The sequence below is a fragment of the Nyctibius grandis genome, chromosome Z (assembly GCF_013368605.1).
Source record: "Nyctibius grandis isolate bNycGra1 chromosome Z, bNycGra1.pri, whole genome shotgun sequence".
NCBI classification, from domain to species: Eukaryota; Metazoa; Chordata; class Aves; order Nyctibiiformes; family Nyctibiidae; genus Nyctibius; species Nyctibius grandis.
The window spans coordinates 50,357,068-50,383,014 of record NC_090695.1 but is presented as its reverse complement, the minus strand read 5'-3'; the positions used below and the strand labels follow the sequence as shown (position 1 = coordinate 50,383,014).

Below are 25,947 nucleotides of genomic sequence, written 5' to 3'. Positions count from 1 at the left end.
TAATACCAGAGTACTCGACAGTTTTTAGGGCATTTTTAAAGCAATCACAGTACCTGGCTTGCTTATAAGACTTTCGAGGTATTGCAGAGATTTTCACCTCCATACCTGTGGTCACAAATACTGGTGGGCTTTTTGATGGTCTAGACAGACCCAAGGTATAAAAGCTGGGTACAATTAGGCAACCTGTGAGGAGAATACAGTAGTTGAATGGATGTAGGCACCTAATGATAAGTGAAGGACATGACTCTCTAGGGATGCTGGTAGTGCTTTTCATGCTTTATGAAACCAAAATTCATTAACAAATAAAAATTGTGCTATGGAAAAAATGGCAAACAACATGAATGGATGATAAATGGTCAGGACTAGCCTCCACTATGCTTTCTCCAGTTTCATGAAAAATACTTACTTAATCAGGCCAAAAAAAAATATGGCCAGAATCCCTCCGTGTGGAAACATTGTCTAATATCACACATTGGGCAACAACCTGCTCTTTGTAACACTAGTAAGATTTAGAGGAAGATTAAAAAGACAGAAACCTCATTCCTTCAGTGTTGTATTTTCTCCGTCTTCAACCTTTCCATTTTACTCAGTCTTAGTCACTGATTGTTCCAGGCAAACCCTTAAATGGAGAACAATATTTTCAAAGCCACAATGGGAAAGATCAGAGGGGATGAGCAGTCTGTAAATACGACGAGTGAGAGAACCGAGACCCAACCACCTCTGTAGCAGGCTGCCCAGACTAGTACTAACTGGAGTGTCACGCACAACCCACTTGTGGAAAGACACCAGTTACTGGTTCTGGTTGGGGGCTCACTCCAGCAGATGCTCCCCGCCATCCTGGTGCTGGAGAGCTGTGATAAAAAAAAAATGCCAATTTTGCTATTGGGGGTATTCCCAAGTAAGAAGACTTTGCTCTCTTTGATGCAAACCTGCCCTGTGCTCCTCGGTGTTCTCCAGACTGGGAATTTTTACAGTCTACTGCTGTTTTCCCAGTGATTGTAGCCCTCCAGGTTGTTTGGGTGACTGCAGGGAAGCGAACTTCCCCTGTGCCTAACCACACCCACTCAGCTGCACTCTTGTCTGCAGCACAGGCCTCCCAAGGTCAAGAGTGGAGCAAGCAAGCCTGGCTTGGCAGGCACCAGTCACAGCCTCTGACCCACCTGTCCACAGAAATAACTTTGAAGCCCAGGATGGCACTGCTGATTTCAGAGGCTATAAAGAGCTACTTATAAGCTAAGTACTACTACCCGTAATTGGATAGCAGTGTAAATCAGCATTCACAATCCATCACAGCCACAATGCAGGACCGTGTCTTGCAGGATTTGGTTGTGAACCATTTGAAGTAATATACAATTAAAATAAAGTACAGTACAAAAATTATGGGAGAACCATATCAAGGACATCAAAATACAGTGGCAAATATCTGCCCGGCCAATGGTGTGTGGACTGTTGGCTTGACCTGGGGAAGCCAGCAGCAGCAGGAAGGTGCCTTGCATCTATCTCAGTAGGGTAAAAACTTCCAGCCTGGGCTGATCGCCTTCCTTGACAGGAATCACTTAAAAAATATCCTCACCACCAAACTTTTGGTGAAGGAGAAGTTTTGTGTATTCTCCTCCATTCCTTTGCAAGGATTCATAAGCAAACAGCCCTTGGAAAAATACACCCAAAAAGAGTTTTGGCTGAAATCCACGGACCTTAATTCATTTGCCTCACTGGGTGACTGGACTTACAAAACATAGCGTTGATGAACTCTTATAATAGCAGGAAGGGAGGGAGAGGCTTTCGGGTCACCACCTGCTACTCTTCTCCCAGCATGGTTTTGGGGAGACACTGCCCGAGCCAGGTTTATTTGTTCTGGTGACAGGGCTAAGTCTCTCCCATGTGAAATTTCACTTTTCAATGAAAACTTACTCCGGGAGGAGCACCGCCAGTATATTTCTCGTGTGACTCATACACAGAAAACCCAATAGCCAAGTCAATAGCCAAGAGTTTATTTGATGGAGGTTTTCTCTTAATTAAGAGGTCATTAAAGGGATCCGACTGTTACTCAGCGCTGAGACGAAGGTCCCCAGCAGCTGCTCCAGCCCGGGAGATGTGCCGGCCAGCACATTTTCCAGAAACATGTTTCCTCTCTCGCTAGCGGCCCCTTCCCGCTCCCCGCCACCCCGTTTCTAGTCTCTCCAGCGCTGATGAGCTAATAGCATTTTTCCTTTGCATACTTTGGCGCTGCCCCACGGCATACTCTGGCAGCCTACGTGTGTCTCAGCGCGCCCGCCCGCCGCAGGCTCGGCTCGGCGCGGCTCGGCGCGGCGCGGGGTGCGGGGGGAGCCAGGCAGGGAGGGAGGCAGGGAGGATGGGCAGCCCCCGCCGCCGTCCGCCGCGCCGGCCCTCGCCGCCCCGTCCGCCGTCCCCCCCCGACCGCCCCCGCGCGGGGCGGGCGGCGTTGGCGTCGGGCGGGGGGCGGCCGTGGGGGAACTGTCAGGGCCGCACGTTTCCAGCCGCATTACGTGAACAAATGGCGGGAGCGCAGCCAGCCCATCCAACGGGGCTTGTGTAACTTTGCGAGCGTGCCAGCAAGTTTAAAGTCCCTGGTCTCTCCTCCTCCTCCTCCTTCCCTCGCTCCAGACACCAGCGCGGTCCGGAGGACGATGAGAGGCTGATTGTTTGCTCCGGCTCTCATTCGCATCCCCCTCGCCTATAAATACCGGGGAGAAGAAAAGCCGCTCCCGCCGCCTCCCACGGGCCGGGTTTCCTTCCCGACGGCCCGACCTGCCCGATGGCACCGCCCGGGTGCCATCGCGCCTGAGACCTCGCTGCCCGCCTAACCCTTCCAGAGGCGCAGCCCGCACCCCCCGACCTCCCCACACACCGCCCCGCCCCATCCCGGGCAGGAAGGCGCCCCTCGCTCTCCGCTCGACCCCCGGTTTCGCCTGTTTCTCTGTTCCCCGCCGGTACCCAGGAAAAGAGGAGAAGATGCATTTCGCGCCGCCGGGGCTCCTGCTCGCCCAGCTCCACGCGTGCATCTACTGGAGCTGTCTGTGGCCCGTCGGCTGCCAGCAGCCGCCGCCGCCGCGCCGCGACCCCCCGCCGCCCCCCGCCGCCTGGAGGCAGCGGATCCAGTGGGAGAACAACGGGCAGGTGTACAGCCTGCTCAGCCTCGGCTCCCAGTACCAGCCCCCCCGGCGCAGGCAGGCGGCGGAGGCGGCGGGCAGCCCCATCCTGCTGCTGCGGAACAACGGCACGCTGCCGCGGGGAACCGCGGCCCGAGCCGCCGCCGCGCAGCCCCAGCCCGCCGCCGGCAGCCGGGGGAGCTCCGGCGCACGGCACTGGTTCCAGGCCGGCTACCAGGCTCCCTCCGGCGGTCGCGCCGCCGCCGGGCAGCGGAGCCAGGGTGCTGCCACCCCCGCGGCCGCCGGGGCCGCCAGGAGCCCCTCCTCGGGACCCAGCGCCCCCACCAGCCCCGCCGGCGGCACCGGGACCGACGGCGACCGGAGCAGCACCGGGGCCGGCAGCCTGCCGCCCCTCAGCAGCTTCAGAGCCGGGCGGGAAGATGTCATGGTAGGAGACGACCCCTACAACCCTTACAAGTACACGGACGATAACCCCTACTACAACTACTACGACACCTACGAGCGGCCCCGGCAGGGCAGCAGGTACAGACCCGGCTATGGCACCGGCTACTTCCAGTATGGTAAGAGCCCTCCTTTCCCGTCCCGTCCCTCCCGCCGGCTCCGGCGGCGCCGCGACGCCCCACTCCTCTCCCTCCCCCGCACGCCGGTGCCGGCGCGGCGCGTCCCGACGGGATGCGGTGCGGGGGGTCGGCGGCCCTGCCTGCCCGTCGCTCGGGGCAAGACCTGGCTGGGCAGGCGTTTGCACGGCTCCCGGCCCGCGGGAAGCCCGGTGGGAGGCAGTCCCCGCGGCTGGGGCGGGGGCGTCGAGCAGCGGGGCGCACGGCGGGAAGCCCATCACGGGGGTCCGGGCGTTGTGCTTGTGATGCAGTCTTTGGGAAAGGCCGAAGGGCTTGAGCAAAAGGGAGAGCGAGCTTAATGGGGGGTAGAGGTGCGTAGCAAAACGTCGGCTCCTAACGACTGGGATGGAAGCCAAGTATTTGCAGACGTGTCCTGGGTTGATCTTGCTGTTACGTGTCTGATGAACTGCAGGTCTCCCTGACTTAGTCCCGGATCCCTATTACATCCAGGCGTCCACATATGTCCAGAGGATGTCCATGTATAACTTGAGATGTGCTGCTGAGGAGAACTGCCTGGCAAGGTAGGCGTAGCCCTGGCTTTTGTGGGCTCACTATGGGTTCTTGTGCTCCTGCACCCACAACAGAGTACCTGAGGACACTGTGAAGAGTGGAGAGAAGTGAGGCTGGAGGGCCTGAGCAAACATAGCCCAGTTTGTGACCACCTTCTAAGCCTGTGGCAGAGGGTAGGGTGTGCACATAAGAAAACAGTACCGCCATATTAGAGAGACAAAACTACAGATGCTTTGAAGAACCTACATTTTGTGAAAAGCTGTATTGCACATTTCTATTATCAGGCTCATTTGAACATACCTGAATTTTGCAAAATGGAGGCACCTAAAAAACCTTCTTGAATCTGGTGATTTTAATCTTCCTCCTCTAAGCCAACCAGATCATATTCTACTCCATTTAAAAATAAAAAACCCTATTCTTAACCAGCACAAGTTACTATTAAAATTATAACATGCTAATTGTTTCTAGGCCTATGCCTTGTAATGTCTCTTAAGACTAAAATCTCCCTGAAAAGTGTTTCAAAGTCTTCTAATGGGTTGAAAAAACAGCTTTGCTATGAAGTTAGGTCCTGTCCAGTTGGCAAAGAGGCACTTTTCCTGTTTTGTTTGGAAAGAAATCAACATGGCTGCTTTTTAACCATTTTAACTTGTTTGATACCTTATCATGCAAAACAGATTTATTTATTTACTAGCATCATTAATTGATGTCAGACTGTTTCCAGGGTCATGCTCTTTGTTCACTTGCTGGAAAATGAAAACATGAGATAAGAAGCAGTATTTTTTATGCTAAATTTACAGTGAAGACTAATTGAAATCTTCTTGCTGGCTATCAATTGATTAAAATATTCCAGTATTTAAAAGACTGTAGATAATAGCTATGTGAAATAGGAAAATATAGCCTGAGGCATATATTATTCATTTTTTTTTTTACAACAGAAACAAACATCTGTTGTGTGATCTTACATACACAGTGAGTTATTTTTGTTAACAGCAACTAATGAAATTGTGGTTTTGGTACCAGAGTAATTTTACAGCTAAGCAGTGTTCTGCTTTAGAGACAGAGGCAGAGAGTCAGTGGTCAAACTCCTGTTTATATTTTTAGAAGCAGATCTGAATCATACTCAGGTCTTGGTCTGACACCAGCCACTTCAGAGCACACCGTGTGGAATTTTTGTGTCTCCAATGCATGAGCTTTAAGGGGGCTGAAAAGATCCGTGCTATCAGTTACTTCTGAGACAATATAAAGTGTTTTTTAAAGTGTTTATTGCGTATACTTATGGCTCTTTTTTGCATTATTACAGTTCAGCTTATCGAGCAGATGTTAGAGACTATGACAATCGGGTGCTCCTGAGATTCCCCCAAAGAGTGAAAAATCAAGGCACATCAGATTTTCTGCCCAGCAGACCCCGTTATTCATGGGAGTGGCACAGCTGTCACCAGTGAGTGAAGTGCTCAGTATGGTACCTTCTAATTATCTTTTTCACTAACAAATTGTCACTTATAAGGTGACATTTTCTAAAACTGCAGCGAAGCAGGGGAAGCCATGGGGAAACTTCAGCCTTTTACTGTCTGATTAATTTTATGGTAGTGGTAATTAGTCTTTATATAGCCACATGAAAGTAAATGGATATGAAGCTTATCTAGAAGTATAAAACTCTTACGTGTATAAATTCATTATAAATACAAGTCTCAAATCAGTTTTGACAGTGGCACCTTCTCCCTTTAAGTATATTTTACATATAGTCGAGTTACATTTAAGTGCAACCAGTAAATAAAAGTCCCAATCGTTAAAATAACTGTGGAAATCCTAAAATGTACATTTACTAGCGTGTTCTCTAGAATATGTCATTGTAAACATTGACCCATACTTCTTGACCTGAATTTCATGAGTTGGTTCTTGACAAGGAATGGTCTGGTCAATATGGAAAAGGGGACTGATCCCATTATCAATATCCTTATCATATATGATATGGATACTTTCACATAGCAGTATTGCTCTAGAAATAGCAAAACTGCTGGAAACATGGCAAGGCAAATATAGTAGAACATTTTCAACATTTTGGGAGCAGGTAACACTGCAAACTTGTACCTTTTCAGAAAATTCACATGCAACAGTTCACAGGTTTGTTCCAATTTTCACTATTTCATAGTGGGACCAATTGTAAAATACTAGAAAGCTCACTTTACTTCCACCTTACTTAAAATACAATTGTGCTGTTTTGGGTACATAAGTGATAACTTAATGTTATTATATTAAAAATAGGTAATATGGGCTTGATCTAAAGGCCCCTGGAGTCAATGGGATTATTTCTCTCTAGCTTCAGAGGCTTTAAGCTTTAAATGAAAAACTAGTATCATTAGAACAAATTATTTAAAAAAAAGACTGGTATTACTAGTTCATAAATTTTGTAAGGATCAAAAAGCTAAAACTAAATCAAATCAAACAAAAAAAGCCTCCATATATGCTTTAGTTAACCCCCACCCCTGAAAAAAAACACCACCACCACTAAAAAAAAATCCAACCCTGGTGCTTACAAAGGTGGTAGACAGATGAAATGGATAGAAAGCAATTGAAATCTTCCATTTGTAGAAAAGCAGTTTCTTACTCTGCCATGATAGCCCAGCTATGGCTATCCAGATGCAAAGTATCATCTCTGATGTTGATTCAGTTCTTGGACAGAAAATACATTGCTGACTGAAAAAAAAATGCATTTCTCGTGATCATTTCCATGACAGTGAAACAAGCTCATTTGGAAATGAAGTATAACTGCCAATTAGTCTGGCTAGCCATCAGACTTTGGTGTTAGTCATCACCATCTGTGGACCGGTTTTATTGTTCATGACAGGCACGCTTGTGAAACTTGTATGCTCCTCTTCGTTTTAACAATACGTTTGAATTCTGTTTAATTATATCTTTTTCATATACCTCTTGAGCTGAAAGCACTCATAAGTAACAGCAGCCAAATGCTGCACAGACAAAATGCAGGTAGATAGCACAAGTTTAGTTTTCCATGTGTTTGGAAAAAGTGAAACTACAAGAGTAATAGGTGTTCAAGTCCACAGTAAGAGCTAGAACTCACTTTGTGTGAGAGCAAGAAAAATGCATCACTGTGCCCAGATCAAAACCATACACACTTTTGAAATAGAGACTACATTAAGTATAGACTACAAAAATTGTTGACATTGGATGAGATCTGCATTGCTAGTACACAGAAGCTGATTTCTTTATGCAGATTTTGTTTTCAGTAATGTTACAAATGTGTTACATTGATGGAGGGCCATGGAAACGTGAAAGTAAATTGTTGGGTTTTTGCTAGCAAGTAGCAAACTTCCCTGGAATTTATAGTATGTAAGGTAAGCATTCCTAGTGAAACTCTGGCTAAAGGCAGTTAGAAGATGTACAATTCAAATATGAACTACTTAATACTTGCTACTGTTATTGGAAAAGAGCTGAAACAGGAAGTTTTAGAAAAACAGTGCTGCTATGGAGTCTTTCCCTTCACAAATTAAAATCTATTGTTTATTTATAGAAGATGGCATTTTTATAGTCATTGAAAATTAGAATGAAAATAAAACTTAATTGCATGGCCAGTAATAGGGAAGTATACTAACACACAAGTTCTGTGTAATAAATAAAATGTGGCCAGATCTAACAGAAGGTAGATCAAATAGGAATATTTTAAAATGTTATTGACAAGATCTGATCCATATTTAATAATCCATCTATGGTTTAACAGACATTATCACAGCATGGATGAATTCAGCCACTATGACTTGTTGGATGCAGGCTCACACAGAAAAGTTGCTGAAGGACACAAAGCAAGTTTCTGTCTTGAAGATACCTCCTGTGATTATGGATATTATAGACGGTACGCATGTACAGCGCATACGCAGGTAAGAGTTGGTTTGGCGACAATCAATTTTCTTTTCCTCCTCTAATTTATCTTTGGATATTTTTTCTACCAATCGTCTGATGCCCTAAGTTATCTGATGCCCTAACTAGCTCTGAAATTCTCCATCACAGAGGCCAGGATAGCAACTTGGAGACCTACAATTTACCCAGGTGCATGCTAAATGTGGGTGTCTCATTAAAGTGCAGGGACACCCATTAGCCTAGCATCACTGGTAACTAAACTATATTAAAAACACCACCAGTTCTTGTGGTTATTATAGGACTGGTCAGGCAAGCTAAAGCGAACTCAAGACAGAGTCAGTAAAGAAGTCATTTCCAGTGTTCATCCCCCCAAAACTGCTCAGTGATGTCCTTGGCTGGTCCCAGAGTTCATAGCTAGTATTTGCTCCCTTGCAGAGCATGAGGCTGCAAGGTACTGAATTCCCTTAATACCTGTAGCTACCGGATGGCAGTACAACACAGAAAACTTACAGCATAGTTTTATGCATGTATAGAAGGCTGTTAAAGAGAATGGCAGCCATGTGAACGTTATGATGGGTCATACACAAATGTAAAAGCAAGGTGTTAGGGCTTATTAAGGGAATAGATAAAAAATGGAATGTGCCATTATGATATTATACAAATCCATGATAGACTCCTACCTTGAATATTGCATGGAGTTCTGGTCACCACCTCTCAAAACTGCTACAGAAAAGCTTAAAAAAACAAACCAACCAATGCCAGGAGAACAAGGATAATCTGCAGTGTAATATGGCTACCCCACTAAGAGATTTCATAGATTATTCCATTTGGAAAACCCGAAATAATACCAATCTTGGTAGTAGTCTTGGATGGAAAGAGGAAATTGTTGATATTCACTGTTTCTCTGACTCCAAGATTTTAAGGATATCCAAAAGAACTGTCAGACAACAGCTTTAAAACAGAGAGGAGTGCTCTTTGACACACGAATAAAGTATTAAATTCCTTGCCATAGGATGCTGCAGAGACCAAAAATATCTACGTGGGTTCAAAAAAAAATTAGACAAAGTAATGGAGGCTATGAAACACAAAAATCTGATGGTACCCCATGTCTTAAATACAGTTCAATGCCTGGTGGAAGGAATTTGCCTGGGTAAAGGACATTACACACCCCGTTTCTTATGTTCTTTTCTCCTCAAGCATCTGCTGCTGACCACTGCCAGAGATATGACACTGAGCTTGATGGATCTGTGGTTTAACTCAGTGTGGCCATACCTATACATAAACTTGTATCCCTTATTCTGCAGTTTTTAATCTAGGAGGTAGTTATTTTATCACAGAGAAATGACAGCTGTGCTTCACTGGCTGACGTGTCCACATTTGAATTTTAAATATAATGAATGATCTGCAATCCATAAGGGCTTTGAAGAGGTTTTATAAATATCTTTTCTCCTTCTGTAGAAAATGACATCTAACTAAGCAACATACATATTTTACAGCTGGAGTATTTGTGTCACTAGAATCATGGCTGTGTCAGCATTTCCACTGGAAGCCCATATTTCAGGGGTTTGTAATTGGCCTGTAAAACTTTCCCCTAGCCTCAGACTTGGCACACATGTGTGAGAGTCTGAGCTGATCACCAGCTGACTCAAGAGGGAATTCCTGCAGGATCTGGGTTTCGTGCACTCTCTGTGTTGCCGGAACAGATCAGCTTTGCCTAGAGCAATCCGTATTGGCCACGGTTAAAGACATCAGATTTGAGCCCCTGATACATTCATATATGGAGAGTCTTACTAATGTTCCTAACAGCAAAGAAGTTTTCAGAAAAGATTCATCTGGAAGAAAGGCTACATTTTCAGTTCTCTCAGGCTCTTTTGTTACTATTTGCCTGGAGACGCCATTTCCTTACAAAACGCAATGTGAAAATGTCTCTAAACTCTACTATTCAAAGATGGCACTTTGGCAGAGTGCATCTGTAGCAAAATGTTGCATCATTCCTAAGGGTAGAGACAGGTTCCAACACAGTGATCAAGTTTGTACTCAAGGACCTCAGAAGCTATTTACTTGAGATTGACTTGAGATATTTAGGTCCAATCTTTGGTCAGTTTTGATTTTATTCTCACCTTTTGTAAAGAACAGTGAGTAATAGCATCAACCATATTTACATAAAAGGAGTACTGTAACAAGTGATAATAAACTATGGATAAAATACAGGTATCTCACAGATGAACAACTATCAATAGTATAGATGTTTCTTATGCAATAGTAATACAGTGCCGTCTATAAAAGTGATATGTTAGACTTTACGTGTTCTAGTTTAGATATTCAAATAAAATGCCAAGAAAAAATAAGCCTCATTTCCTCAGGTAATCTTCTTAGTGAAATGTGATGGTTAAGTGAACGTCAGTCTGAGTGTCCCTAATGTCTAGAATGTTACTATTCCTAATGTTTTTTTGACATCCATCTTAACTTCATTTTTAAGGGACTGAGTCCTGGCTGCTACGACACTTATAATGCTGATATAGATTGCCAGTGGATTGATATTACAGATGTAAAACCTGGAAATTACATTCTGAAGGTAAGGGCATTATGAGTGGGGAGTTTTGGTGGTTTTTTTTGTGTTTTTTTTTTGTTCTTTTTTTAAAGAAAAGTATCATATGCCTATGTCCTTTTGAATGTAAGTTATCATCAACTCAAACCTGGAAGCAGACAACACTGTGCTTTCTCCCCTTAAGGTGAGTGTAAACCCCAGCTATTTGGTGCCTGAATCCGATTACTCCAACAATATAGTACGCTGTGATATACGCTATACAGGCCACCATGCATATGCCTCTGGCTGTACAATTTCACCGTAAGTACATTTCCTTGTCTTTGCAACTGTTTAACATTCATAGTACTAAAGTTGACAAACAGATTTATAAAGCTTAGAGATTTACTTTATATTGAAAAAATAACTCCCACCATTAATTCTAGTGATACCAATTTCTTCAGTATGTTGTTTGTTGGGTTTCAGGATCTAGTGTGTTAACTCAAAATTCAGATGGTACTTTTCAAAGGGCTTTTTTGGCAGGAATGATGGGAACAGTTGCTTTGCTGTTGATAACTACATAGCTTTAAAATCCTGACCTCCAGTAATTAAACTATTTCTGTAAGGCTAGCACTGATTTTTAAAAATTATTTAGCCTTGAAAAACAATAATAAGTGAGAATTTTGCTTTTGCAATTGTGCCACCAAGAATATATAGCACTTTCAAAACTGCTGCTACTGTCTGGGCTGCTAGATGATAACTACCTCTGGCTCACGCCTTTGTATTTGCACTAAAACCCTTCTGTGCTCATTCAATACCCTTTTATAGCATCCACACAGAACTATTGAGCAGTTACAGAGCTCTTAAAACATTCTGCAAAATCCCACACATGTATGTTATTTTACTGCTGCTGCTGACACAGCAGCCATCCTCCCCGAAACAGTTCTTCCAGACACACTCCATTTACAGTTTAGTTCTTTAGAAGTTTAAACAATGCACAATTATGCTTTTTTTTTTTTCTCCAAAAAGGCAAATTCATTTAAGTAGCGTTCTCATGGTAGACCTACTGTAGCTTTGTATCTGTGAAACACACACACAAAAAGCAATGTCTTCTGTAACACAGAGGTAAGCAGTTCTCAGGATAATATATTAGTTGCTCATACAAAATATTTAGCAAGTGTTTTCATTTGGATTGCATGGGGAGTGCGTATTAACATTGTATAGAGGTTCACGTTAAATTCCAGAGCAGTGAATGAAAAGTAAAATAGATGACCAGTATAGTCTGCTATAACAGCATCAGTGAAACAAACGTACTGAATTAATGTGACTGTTGCTTAATTAGCCTTTAAAATATTAATTCCTTACTTTGTATTAGGAAACCAGTAGTTAAATGAGGCTAAAATGAGAAATATTTTTTCACAACAGCGTGGAGATTGTATTTATAATCACACTTTGGTCATAAATGCGACAAGTTGAATTTGTTCTCGCCGTGCGGTGGTCAGGGGAAAAGAGAACAACAGGTGTCCCGCAGGTCATGAGTGATTATTTTTGGTGGACCTGTGGCAGGAGCTTTTAAAGCATTTCTCTGTAACAGGGCTGACTAATTGGTACTTTTAGGAACACCGTTTCTGCTCACATTCATGTGGAAGTGAAGTTTATGCTTCATGCCTTTAACTTTTAGTCTCCCCATCTTACCTGTGTAAATGTTATCAAGTAAATAGATGCATGCACGGTGAGGAAACAAAACCTCTGTTACTGTTTGCTGACTGGCGCCTTCAAGCTGACAGAAAGGGGTTTAGCAGATACTCTTTTTGTATTTGCTTGGTCATCTGCTTAACATTGTTTCTTTTCTTTCGACAGATACTGAGAAAGATGCAAGAAAATGGATGAGATGGTGCCAAATGTTTTGAACTGAAGTATCATTATATAAACTTCAATAGGATGTAAACACTATAGAAACAAAACTACAGAACATACACACATACACCCACACACCTTATGTGATTTTGAAGCACTTCAGCTGCTTCTCAACCAAATCTGTAACTGGATTTTAAGCATTTAAATTGGTATTACTTTTATTACTATTGAAATGTGTGGAACTGGTGATTCATGCACAGATGCTTTAAATTTTGAAAATCTAACTCATTCAAAACATGAGCATTTCTTAACTCCTCAAAATTTAGAGTTTAGGTGATAATAGACTTCAGTGGGAATATTATTGGTGAATGAGTTGAACATATTTTAAAAGGTATAAAAAATTTATGTAAAACGAATGAAATAAAATGCAATAGAAAGTCCTAATGTCAGCTATCTCAGAAAATACCAGAATGAAAAACAGCTTAAGAGTAATGCTACAGTACCATTAAAATAAAACTTGCTAGGACACCTTGATATGAATGATAAAAGTATGTTCAGTTTTCAAGGAATATTAACATATAGCAGAGAAGTACATATATATATATATATATATCAGTTATACCCCTGCAAGAAAAGTTATGTTTACATTTTTAATACATGAGAAGTTTTTCCATTTTCTGAAGTAAAAAAACAGATGGGGTTTTGAAAGAAACCTTTCATCTGTGGAAATGAATTAAAGAACTTATCCACCTTTCTATGTTCAAGAGATTTTTCAAGGTGGGGCTTTTAAAAGACATCTGCAAACTTAATGTGGATAAAAATAAATACCTGTCAAGAAAAGGGCTCTTGGAGATGATGAAGAGTCCCTGATGTAGTCATCTGTGAAAAACATCCAACTTGAACAGGTTAACCATCAAAATAATACAGGCAATTAACTCAGGTGACACCACAAACAGAAGTAGGTCAGAATCTCTAACAAAGTATTTTTATTGTGAAAAAGCCTACTACCTGCTTCCCCCTTAAGTACTGTATTTGACTTATAAAATGTTTATCTCAGTATTCAAACAATGAAGCTGAAAATGTACTATACATAGAGGGAGAACAAAAGTCAATGTATTTAACATCCTACTTTAGGCTGTTCAGGAACCAAACAGAACATTGTTAAGGGGAAAAACTTCCAGCCCAAATTTAAGTTTTTGCTGAACTGCTTAACTGGTGCTGGGTACACCACTCCTCCTCCCATCCCCAAATTATTTTGCTTTCGCAGTGCACCCTGCTGTAAGCTACAGTAGCTGTGATTTTGCTTTTAAACTGTGAAATAACATATCACAAGGGGATCTGGCGTTTTTTTTCAGAAGATTTCTGATCATGTAAAATGAAGGATCTACTTTTGAAACAAAGGGACCTAGAAATACTGATTGGTATTGGTTAAGTTTAATCAGCAGTTCAGAACACCTAATGAAACATGGAAAGTTCAACGTCTCTTTAAAAATAATTGAAAAATACATGTGCTATTCAGTATAGTTAAAAAATGAGAAATCTGAGGAGTATGGAGAGGTTTTATTATCACTATTGAGAATACCTCAGGCAGTATTTGGAAGTATTTTACACAATAGAACCCTATGGATTTAATTTGGAAGTTTTATGAATTATTGTAATATCCTTTAAGGATCAACTTGTTCTTTACTACATATATTTAAGCTTATTTCATGATTATAAAGTATTTCCACCTTAACCATAACTTGGTTACAAATTTGCACAACTAGTATGTATACTTAAAACAAATCTAAGAACCAGCAACCCAGTGATTACTCAACATTGGGAGTGGGTGCAGAATGAATACCATTTATACCTGCAGGTCCTTTTTTGTTTGCTGAGAGATCCATTTTAGCAATCAGTCACCAGTAAGGGCAACGATCAGAAGCAAAATTTGTAAATTAGATTTATTGGAAAGCCATTTATTACCTATGTCTGCAAAAATGAGGGTCTGTTTAAAGTCTGGGCTTCTGAAATCTCAGCCCAAAGAGTTTTTAAGATTAAAAGGTGTTAAGGGATGCAAGTGCATACACCTTTCTATAGACTTAGGTCAAAATTGGGGTGAAAGTCCTGATAGCAGCTTGGGCAATGGACACAAAAGCTACTGTAATGAAAGATAGGCTGTGGGCACGGGCTGCTTCCTGGTAAGAGGTTGTGAGCTCGTACCTCATTGTGCCTGATGCTGAATGTGGGATAAGAGAGCACTAACTGGACACAGAGCAGCCACAGAAACTGAGTTTATCCCTCGGCTTACGAGGCAGTAACCTGCTCACATGTCTATACCCAAACTACTTGCAGAGCTCCACTGAAGTCGGCAAGGAGCCAGAGGACCGTGAGCATCTGTGTAGGTGGAGCAAGTTATAATACTGACTTAGTCCTTTCAGTGGGAATGGCCTGGTTCGGAAAGGTGTTGAACGCCATAACTTTGAATATTGGGGATATTATAGCTACAAAAATGTAGCTTTTTTTTTTTCCGTAGCAAAACATTGTATTTGTTTTGAAATGTGTGTTAAGCAACATGACAGTGATGTACAATAGCACAAAAATTGCCTAAGATAACATGAACAGTCTATGTAGAAAAACAAGGGATTTTAGGATTAAAAAAAATGAAGGATGTGACTTTAACTTCCCCTGTTTAACTATAGTAAACCACAATGCAGTAGAAGAGTCTATTATATAGCATGTGTAGAAGTAGTTCAAAATAGGGGAGTGCCAACCAGTATTTTCAGTATCTTGGCTCTGCAGTTTTGACCCAGACACCTTAACTTACTTTTTTCATACTGGAATATATTTATGGGATTACATGCATTTTTGTTGAAAAACATTTATAAAAACTGTTTTGATAAAAGCTTATTTTATACAGCAAATTATATTTTGGAATCCTTTTTACCAGACATTGGGCTTATTCCCATCATCTTTGAAAGGCATCTTGCCATTGGTCTCAGTGGGAGCAAAATCAGATTTAAATTTTGTGAGAATTCTAGTATGAATTTGCTGTCTTGCAGTCTCAAATTTCCTTTGAAAAGCCAAATCATAAAAATGTGTGTGAAGCAATTACCTCCCACATTTCAGATCTTTAGATAAAAATTGCACATAAGGAACACATTGTATGTCAGGCTCATTACAGGAGGGGTTTGTTATGTATTTTTTTTAATCCTGAAATACATTTGGTATTTGCATATTTCTAGACAAAAGTGTAACAGAAATGACAGACTGGTCACCAATGGAACCAACATATTGTGTAGATGATGTTTTTGTGTTAGTCTACTTGTTTTCTCTCTGCTCCAAAGTTTACTATGCAGCGTCGAATGAGTGCAAACACCAGACATACCTTCCTATAGTCATTCACGCATTGTTTGCAGTGTACTCATTCAAAACCAGCAGGGTGAATTTCATAAATGAGACATTGAAAGGTGGTTTATCCTGTGTCTCACATTTATGCCGATAAGGCATTTTCACTTTCTCCAAATCCTAAAAGGTGCTGAAAGATTTTAACTTGAATTCAAACCAAAGAGTATGTTATTGGGAGGTTTTTATTATGCAACTAAATGCTACAGATAGATACAGTGAAATGCCACTTGTTTTTGCAACTTTTTTTGAAGGTTTTTCATTATTTCCTTCACTTTTCTTCCAAGAGTCTTAATTTCAATAACTTTGCATCTTTATCTCAAGAGCTCTAATTTATAATATTCAGGCACTAGCTTTGTATTCTTCATTGCACTTTCATATTCTTGTGTTACATGCCCGTATTATGGTTGCAAGTTTATGTGAAAATGACTTGAATAAAATGTTTCAAGCGTTCTACTTGTCAAAGTATTATAGTTATTGCATAGGCCAGATCCATCTCTCAATGAGAAAACTTCAGTTAAAGTTGTTCTATCTATATGAAAATGAGGAAGATTCCTCGTTTACCAGCTGGTGTGCATGGAGCTGTGTCTGGGGATGGAGGAGGAGCTGACCAAGAGCTTATGGGTCAGGATTAAAGGGAGGGCAGGGACAGGTGACATTATAGTAGGAGTCTGCTAGAGGCCACCTGACCAGGAAGATGGAGCGCATGAGGCCCTCTACAGGTAGGTGTAGCCTCACGTTCATAAGCCCTGGTCCTCATGGGGACTTCAACCACCCAGATATCTGTTGGAGGGACAACACAGCAGGGCACAAGCAATCCAGGAGGTTCCTGGAATGCGTGGATGCTAACTTCTTTCTCCAAATGATAGAGGAGCCAACGAGGAGAGGTGCCATGCTCGACCTTGTTCTAACAAGGAGTGGCTGGTGGGGGATGTGAAGCTCAAGGGCAGCCTTGGCTGCAGCAACCATGAAATGGTGGAGTTCAAGATCCATAGGGCAGCAAGGAGGGTGCACAGCAAGCTCACTACCCTGCACTTCAGGAGAGCAGACTTTGTCCTTCTCAGGGACCTGCTTGGTAGAGTCCCATGGGATAAAGCCCTGGAGGGAAGAGGGGCCCAAGAAAGCTGGTTCATGTTCAAGAATCACTTCCTCCAGGCTCAGGAGCAATGCATCCCAACAAAGAGGAAGGCAGGCAAAAATGCCAGAAGGCCTGCATGGATGAACAAGGAGCTCCTGGACAAACTCAGACACAAAAAGGAAGCTTACAGAGAGTGGAAGCAAAGGCAGATAGCCTGTGAGGAATACAGGGAAATTGTCCAAGCAGCCAGGAATCAGGTTAGGAAAGCTGAAGCTCTGATAGAATTAAATCTAGCCAGGGACGTCAAGGGCAACAAGAAAAGCTTCTATAGATACACTGGTGATAAAAGGAAGATTAGGGAAAATGTGGGCCCTCTCTGGAAGGAAACAGGAGGCCTGCTTCCCTGGGATATGGAGAAGGCTGAGGTACTCAATGACTTTTTTGCCTCAGTCTTCACCGGCAAGAGCTCTAGCCTCACCAACCAAGTCGCAGAAGGCAAAGACAGGGACTGGGAGGATGAAGAACCACCCACTGTAGGAGAAGATTAGGTTCAAGACCATCTAAGGAACCTGAAATTGCACAAGTCCATGGGACCGGATGAGGTGCATCCATGGGTTCTAAGGGCTGGAGCACCTCTCCTGTGAAGACAGGCTGAGAGAGTTGGGCTTGTTCAGCCTGGAGAAGAGAAGGCTCTGGGGAGACCTTCTAGCAACCTTCCAGTACCTGAAGGGGTCCTACCAGAAAGCTGTAGAGGGACTTTTTACAAGGGCATGTAGTGATAAGACGAGGGGGGAATGGTTTTAAACTGAAAAAGGGTAGATTTAGATATTAGGAAGCAATTCTTTCCTGTGAGGGCGGTGAGACACTGGAAGAGGTTGCCCAGAGAAGCTGTGGATGCCCCCTCCCTGGCAGTGTTTAAGGCCAGGTTGGATGGGGCTTTGAGTGACCTGGTCTAGTGGAAGGTGTCCCTGCCTGTGGCAGGGGGGCTTGGAACTAGAAGGTCTTTAAGGTCCCTTCCAACCCAAACCATTCTATGATACTATGATTCTGTCACACTGACATGGTCTCAGAAAAAATGTCACAAGTTAGAAAGAAGAAAGAAAAAGTTGCAAGGCATGATAAATTACCTCTCACACTACACAAAGGCTTAACACGTGAAGGCCTAACAGGATGACATATGGTTCATCTGGATACAAGATTTCCTTATCATATCAGCTGTCTCTGTAGGAACAGGAACTTAGAAACCACCTTCAGAATTTCTGCTCCAAAAACTTTACTTTCCTGGAAAGAACATTTGAGCAGTCCATGGTAGAAAGTCTACGTACTCTAGAAAATGGACTAACACATTTAACACTCAGTTACTCCAAAAACATTTTATCCTTTGTTATTTACATTCTCTGAGTACAAACCAACATCCTGCTGCCTCTTTAATCTGTATGCTAAATTGATGAAATAGGCTGTATTGTGAAGCATCTCTTGTCCCTTCACTGAGGGATTAATACAGAAGAGCACGGTTAAAAACTTTGGAATGTTCACTCTAGTAGAGGTTGTAAAACACTTAAGTATCAACTAATGGCAGTCTTGGCTTTGAGTAAATGGAGACAAACCCAATGTAATATCTTTTAAAATTCATAAAAGAAATGTAGAATGATTTCACATATAAACAATGTTATGATGATATTTCTATAGTTTATTTAACCAAATTATTCCTATACTACTACATGTAAGAGCTAAGAGCTTCAAACTGAGAATTCCTGCAAGTGCTATCTCTAGAGCACAGAACTGGGTGTGGATCAGAATCCATGCAAATACAAAAATGCACTAAAAAATGAACACAATTATTGCAGAAAGTATATTCAAATTTACTGAAAATAAAGTATCTCCTAGTTTCCAAGTATCTTCTACCTGCTATTCTAATATCTCATTTTCACATTAGATCACTGCCTAGTATTGCAAAATGATCTATCACCAGTCTACAATTAGAAAGCAGCCCAACGCTTTCAGTTAAGAAAGTATTGCTGTAACTGAATTTTCATTCAAGCCCTGTTTCTCCTGATCTAATCAGTCCATAAAAACTGATTAGAGAAATATTTATGCCTATTTGCAAATCTTCAAATTAGTGCTATCAATAGCACACCTGTCTTTCTTTAAAAAAAAAAATCACATTTAAACTAATATTGACTCTCTTAGATACTGAAAAATCTCAGATTGTTTTGTCAGTAAGTCTGAAGTGAAGAAATTGTGCACTTGAAGCAGTCTAGTAGTATCTGACAGAATATACCATGACTGAGAACATTTCTTCTATGGTATGGTACTGAACTGGAAAGCATGGCTCTCAAGGTTTTTTAAATCTAATCATCACAGAACGAAATAACTTTCCATATCACTATAAAAATAAATTGGTAGTACTTTGTGAGAGGTCTCTGTCTAAACAGTATTACAGATACAAGTTATGTTAAAATCATGTATATACTGAAAATGTTGTTATAATGAGGAGAAAGTGTTCTGAACTTTATCAACAACCTCCAGGCAAGTTTATTGGGTTTATCAGTTCACAAAAAAATGCCCAGTTGCACATAAAAAATATTATCAAGTCTCAACCACCACTACTGGTTTGTACAGTTCATTAAGGCTGTGATCAGGTGAGTCACTAGGCACCAGCTAAAAGTGGTAGTAATCCATTAAAATATGAAGCAATGCCAGTAACCTAATCTCTCTTCTCTCATTCATGTTCAGTGTATGTTATCTTTTTTCTTTTCTTTAAAGTAAGAGCTCAGAAGTGTTTTTGAAGCCGAAAAAAAAAAGATGTTTTGATAAGTCAGGCTTCCTTCAGGAAGAACTCTATGGCCACAAATTACGGCTGTAAGAATGGAGTAAGAAACTTGCTCAAATGCCAGGATAAACCAATGCTCCTAGATCTCTAAGCACACACAGAAAAGCACTTTAGAACATATGGTCCTTAAAGAGTTTTTTTTTTCCCCAAAACTATTTACAATTTTTAACTTTTTGGTCTTTAATGTGAATCAAGTCTTAAAATAGGGTGCTCATCTGCTAAAAGAAAGATAAGATGTCCATGAAAAACTGTACTATAGCTGATGACATCTACCAAAAGAATTTTTTCTCACCTTTTATTGGAACCAGAGAAGTCAGATAGCAAATATTTGTTTAGCGTAGCCTTCGGCTAGGATTTATTTACTTATTTATTTAAAACATTAAGGATTAGTATTTGCATCTAGAAAACTTGAGGAGTTTGTATGTAGCAGGTAAACGCATGGCTTTTTGCACAAAATAAGATCCTTCCCTACAAACCCACAGTAAACATGTTTCCATGTTTTATTTGCTTCTGGCCTTAAATATTGTTCTGTATGGTACTGTAAAAATAACAATAAAAAACATTGTGAAATGGAAGGTTATTTGAATTTCTAATTCCTCTGAGTGGCAATGCCATTCAGGAAGATAATACCACATATACTGACATTCGTTTAGGATACAGAAAAGAAAGCCTAACCGAGTGGGGCAAAGACATGTCTAGATAATAACACAAAATGGACCAACCAGAACACTTAGCCTTCAAGAACTTAACACAGGATGGGAGAACGGGCAGAGATTGCTGGGCTATATATATTCAGATACAAAGTCTGCAGGAGAGAGAGGTGGGCATACCAGCAACAGAGTAACACTACATTAAAAAACCTAAACCCGTTCCTGCGATTTGACTCTTAACGTGATGCCAAGCAGAATACACTCAGGTATTACGCAGTGACTACACGTTTTAGACACATTCTCTAACTCCCCTATGGCTCTGCTGATGGTTAGGGAGTCACTGCTTGACCCAGTCCTAAGTAGACAAAATCACAAGGAGTAGATGAGGTAAGGAAAGACATCTGGATATCATTTAGTTCAAACCCACTGTCCAACCAGGGTCACCTCGAGATGGTTACCCAGGACTGTGTCCAGTCAGGTTCTGAGTATCTCCAAGGATGGAGATGCCACAATCTTTCTGGGCTCCTGTGCCATTGCTCCATCACTCTCACAGTGAAAAAGTTTTTTCTTGTTTAAGCAGAATCTCTTGTATTTCAGTTTGTGCCCATTGCCTCTTGTCGTGGTACTTGACAGCACTGAGAAGAGTCTGTCTCGATCTTCTTTACACTTCTCCCCACTCCTTGTTGCCATTTGTCTTCGGCAAGCTCCATTCAGTTGCTGACTGGCCTGAGGCTGTCCGCACCCCAGGGCCATCGAGCACAGACACCAATGTGAGGATGCAGCAAATGGCGTTTATTCAACTGCGCAACAGCCTTATATAGTCGTCTTGTCTCGTATGAACTCACGAGATACTTACATATCCTGTTCCTTTGCCACGTCTATCTTTCCGTTACAGCCCGAGATTTTCCGGTCGCCGTACCCTAATCTACCTACATTTCCCCCTCCCCATGCTTTAACTCATGCGAAGCAAAGCGTATCGTTGGTTCTGATGCCTTGCGTCAAAGCGCAGGCGTAACTGGTGGATACAAAATCCTACAATAGGAAAGCCACAACATGTCAAGAGAATAACTCCAGCAACAACAGCAACTATTACTATCAATTTGTCCCAAGAGAGCCAAGACATCAGCCATCCCCAGACACTAGCTCCGATATCAGCTAACCATTGCCACGTGACTGGATCTTCCTTAGCTATCTCTGCCAAGCTATCTGCTGCCTTTTGGAGAATTACATTACGTTCTTGGATCCTTTCATAATCGTCCGCAGAGAGAAAACAAAAGGAAAGATTTGCAAAACGGGCACTTCTACACCCTCCTTGGATAAGGATATCAAAAAGAACATCGATTGCCTCATGGTGAGCCTTTAAAATCTTTGAAGTTTGCTCAGATTTGTCTTGCATCACTTGTATCACTGATTTGACTGCCTTGTTGTTTCGAAGAAGATGGCAAACAACTTTCTCTAGAGCGGCTGAATTACGCTGTACTCCTATACCCGGAGCAAAGGCTAATGTAAAGAGTACTGCAGCAGGATAGAGGAGGAATCTGTCTTGGTTGATGAGGGCTGGGTCAGGGACCAATTAAGCAACCTGGACGTCCATAAATCCATGGGCCCTGATGGGATGCACCCGCGGGTGCTGAGGGAGCTGGCGGAAGTCATTGCTAGGCCACTCTCCATCATCTTTGCTAAGTCGTGGGCAACGGGAGAGGTGCCTGAGGACTGGAGGAAAGCGAATGTCACTCCAGTCTTCAAAAAGGGCAAGAAGGAGGACCCGGGTAACTATAGACCGGTCAGCCTCACCTCCATCCCCAGAAAGGTAATGGAACAACTTGTTCTTGGTGCTGTCTCTAGGCACATCAAGGATAGGGGGATCATTAGGGGCACTCAGCATGGCTTCACCAAGGGGAAGTCATGCTCAACCAACTTGATAGCCTTTTATGAGGATGTTACCCGGTGGATAGATGATGGTAAAGCTGTGGATGTGGTCTATCTCGATTTCAGTAAAGCGTTTGACACGGTCTCCCACAGCATCCTCGCAGCTAAACTGGGGAAGTGTGGTCTGGATGATCGGGTAGTGAGGTGGATTGTGAACTGGCTAAAGGAAAGAAGCCAGAGAGTGGTGGTCAATGGGACAGAGTCCAGTTGGAGGCCTGTGTCTAGCGGAGTCCTGCAAGGGTCGGTACTGGGACCAGTACTATTCAATATATTCATTAATGACTTGGATGAGGGATTAGAGTGCGCTGTCAGCAAGTTCGCTGATGACACAAAACTGGGAGGAGTGGCTGACACACCGGAAGGCTGCGCAGCCATTCAGAGAGACCTGAACAGGCTGGAGAGTTGGGCGGGGAGAAATTTAATGAAATATAACAAGGGCAAGTGTCGAGTCCTGCATCTGGGCAAGAACAACCCCATGTACCAGTACAAGTTGGGGGCAGACCTGTTGGAGAGCAGTGTAGGGGAAAGGGACCTGGGGGTCCTAGTGGACAGCAGGATGACCATGAGCCAGCAGTGTGCCCTTGTGGCCAAGAAGGCCAATGGCATCCTGGGGTGTATTAGAAGGGGTGTGGTTAGCAGGTCTAGAGAGGTTCTCCTCCCCCTCTACTCTGCCCTGCTGAGGCTGCATCTGGAATATTGTGTCCAGTTCTGGGCCCCTCAGTTCAAGAAGGACAGGGAACTGCTAGAGAGAGTCCAGCGCAGAGCCACGAAGATGATTAAGGGAGTGGAACATCTCCCTTATGAGGAGAGGCTGAGGGAGCTGGGTCTCTTTAGCTTAGAGAAGAGGAGACTGAGGGATGACCTCATGAATGTTTATAAATATGTAAAGGGCAAGTGTCAAGAGGATGGAGCCAGGCTCTTCTCAGTGACATCCCTTGACAGGACAAGGGGCAATGGGTGCAAGCTGGAACACAGGAGGTTCCACATAAATATGAGGAAAAACTTCTTTACGGTGAGGGTGACTGAACACTGGAACAGGCTGCCCAGAGAGGTTGTGGAGTCTCCTTCTCTGGAGACATTCAAAACCCGCCTGGACGCGTTCCTGTGTGATATGGTCTAGGCAATCCTGCCCCGGCAGGGGAATTGGACTAGATGATCTTTCGAGGTCCCTTCCAATCCCTAACATTCTGTGATTCTGTGATTCTGTGATTCTGTGACCTCTCCAGATGGGGAAAGACAGAAACTCCCTTGCATAACAGTTTTCACTGGTTATTACCTCCCCATCTTCTAGTTCAGCTCTCAATGCTCCTAAGTCCCTCTTCCTCTGCCGAGACAGTCGACTGCCTCGTCTCTCAGGTTTCAGAAAGATGCCCATGGGTTCTAGGGTGCCAAATATGCACCACCCATACAATTCTCTTGGGTAAAAACACTTATGGACAGTACCATTACATAGTAACACTCACAGGTGCCGCAGGCAAAAGGGGCTACCCCATATTTCCAACATGTCAACCGTAAGAGAACTATTTACAGTAACGTTTTGCCCTGTTTGAAAACGTTCTATCTAGATCCTATTCCCCCATTGACCTGGGACGGAAAAACCCGAAGCTGAGGGGTTCAGGATAATATCTATCAACTCCTCTCCGTCATTATGGATAAGGATCATCGTTGGTTCAAATGACTTTTAATACTGAAAATAAGTAGCTGAGATTTGGCTCTGTAAAAAAAAAGAATAGAAGAGAAGACAAAGACCTCCAGTCTTATTTGGAAACGTAGCATCATTTTGTGGTATCCGTTTGACTTGCCACTTGTTCTTCTCCCGACGGGTTAAATTTATTGTCCCACATGTGTTGGCTATTATTACACCTTACCCGTGGCTGCTCTGCCCTATCAAACTGGTTATACAGCCAGGTGCATGTCATTGAGATTAATTGGTCCGTATAGGTAACTGTACTTTTCCCCTTGTCAGCATTACCATTGCCAAGGTCTTTGAGACTGAGATCTTTCGGTACCAAAGGACACCGAGGACTTGTGTTATTCGCAGTTAGGGCAACAAACATATAACAAGGTTGTGATGGTGTATCTACAGATAAAGGGAGACAATATCGTGTCTGGTTATGTACCCGAGCCCAAGTTCCCCAGTACGACTCCCCTGCAGCCCCTGAAACGCAAAGCAAAAGCAAGCTAATCATAAGCGTATTGCTCAAAGCTTTTGTTTCTCTCAGCAAGGGTCGCCGTTCCTCATTGTTCCTGGCGCCCCGCCTCTTCACCAGACCCTCTGTACTGCCGTGACTCCTCATTTCTGAAGGTAGAGGCTGGTGCTGTTTCGGTTTCCCCCACAGGTACTTCTGCAAAATATAAAGCTCAGATAGCATACATATCACTTCAGGTTGATGTTTTGTTTTAAATCAGGGCGCAAACAGCGCATAGGGACCCACTGTATAACATCATCCCGTTTGATGGCTGCATACCCTCTCCTGTAATGTAACAGCTCCCAACCTGTTTCCCACTCCGCCGCCCCAGGGAACCGAACCTTGACTGGGGGGCCCACTTCTGGCACCCCTGGACCCCAATGTCGCTCAACTGGGGCACGATCTTGGTCTCCCCGGGCAAAGTGGTTTAAAGAATAAAGAGCGCGATGTAAAATTTGAGATTGGTAGTTAACAGGAATTATATCTGGGAATCCTTCCCCCTCCCCAAGAACCTTAATTCTCTGTTTTAGCGTCTGATTAGCTCGCTCTACAATGGCCTGTCCGGTGGAGTTATATGGGATGCTGTGTTTAAGTGTGATACCCCACCGCTGACACCATTGACGTGTGTTATGGGCAATGAAACAGGGGCCATTATCTGTTTTGATCTCGACAGGTAGGCCTAGCCAGGCAATTGCAAGATTCCAATGTAGCTGAATGGAGCGTGCTGTTTGCTTCCGATGCGGGGTAGCAACAATCATCATACTATAAGTGTCTACTGTGACTGCTAGCCATGGTTGGGGTTTCAGCTGAGGACATAGAGTGAAATCTGATTGCCATATGCCGTTAGGTTTTAGTCCACGGGGGTTGACCCCAGCACTCCATAACGGTGAACGCTGACAGTACGGGCAAGTCGCAACAACTTCTCTAGCTTGTGTGAGAGGGATGCCACAGCGTTTCGCGAGCGCTCGTGCTCCGATATGTAGAAAGCTATGAAGATCTTTGGCTTCAGATAGCGTCCATATCTTATTCACTGCTTTGTCCGCCATCGTGTTACCCTCCGCAAAAGGACCTGGATAGCTTTGATGCCCGTTAACGTGGATGATTGAACATGTTTGTTGGCGCTGCTGCAGCGCATCTTCTAACATACAGGCTATTGCTGAGCCAGTGTATCCTGCAGTAGTCATTTTTTGTGCCAATTTCCAAACGAAAATGGAGTCTGTGACGATATTAATGTGCTGATTAAGTTCCATCTGCATTGCTAACGAAACTGCTTTAGCTTCCAGGTATTGCACGTTTGAGTTGTTGTCCGTGTAGGTGACCTTCCTCCATTGTTTTCCTGAGGCCCATACCACAGCGGCCGTATTAGTACGTG

At 43.0% G+C, this 25,947-nt stretch overlaps 1 protein-coding gene across 1 annotated transcript; it reads left to right on the top strand.

The window, feature by feature from the left end:
• Nucleotides 1–2,699: 2,699 nt before the first annotated feature.
• On the top strand, nt 2,700–10,983 carry LOX (lysyl oxidase). The gene is made up of 6 exons (XM_068422879.1): nt 2,700–3,691; nt 4,161–4,269; nt 5,559–5,696; nt 7,995–8,151; nt 10,611–10,706; nt 10,864–10,983. Exons 1-6 carry the CDS (start codon nt 2,974–2,976, stop codon nt 10,981–10,983), a joined length of 1,338 nt encoding a protein of 445 aa, XP_068278980.1. The 5' UTR covers nt 2,700–2,973.
• The last annotated feature ends 14,964 nt before the right edge of the window (nt 10,984–25,947 follow it).

What these genes read in the sequence shown, in the direction of transcription:
- LOX (XM_068422879.1), top strand. Translation starts at nt 2,974, where the DNA reads ATGCATTTCGCGCCGCCGGGGCTCCTGCTCGCCCAGCTCCACGCGTGC. An exon ending in CACCGGCTACTTCCAGTATG is followed by an intron (nt 3,692 to 4,160) that starts GTAAGAGCCCTC and finishes GATGAACTGCAG; the next exon opens with GTCTCCCTGACTTAGTCCCG. An exon ending in CTGGAAATTACATTCTGAAG is followed by an intron (nt 10,707 to 10,863) that starts GTAAGGGCATTA and finishes TCTCCCCTTAAG; the next exon opens with GTGAGTGTAAACCCCAGCTA.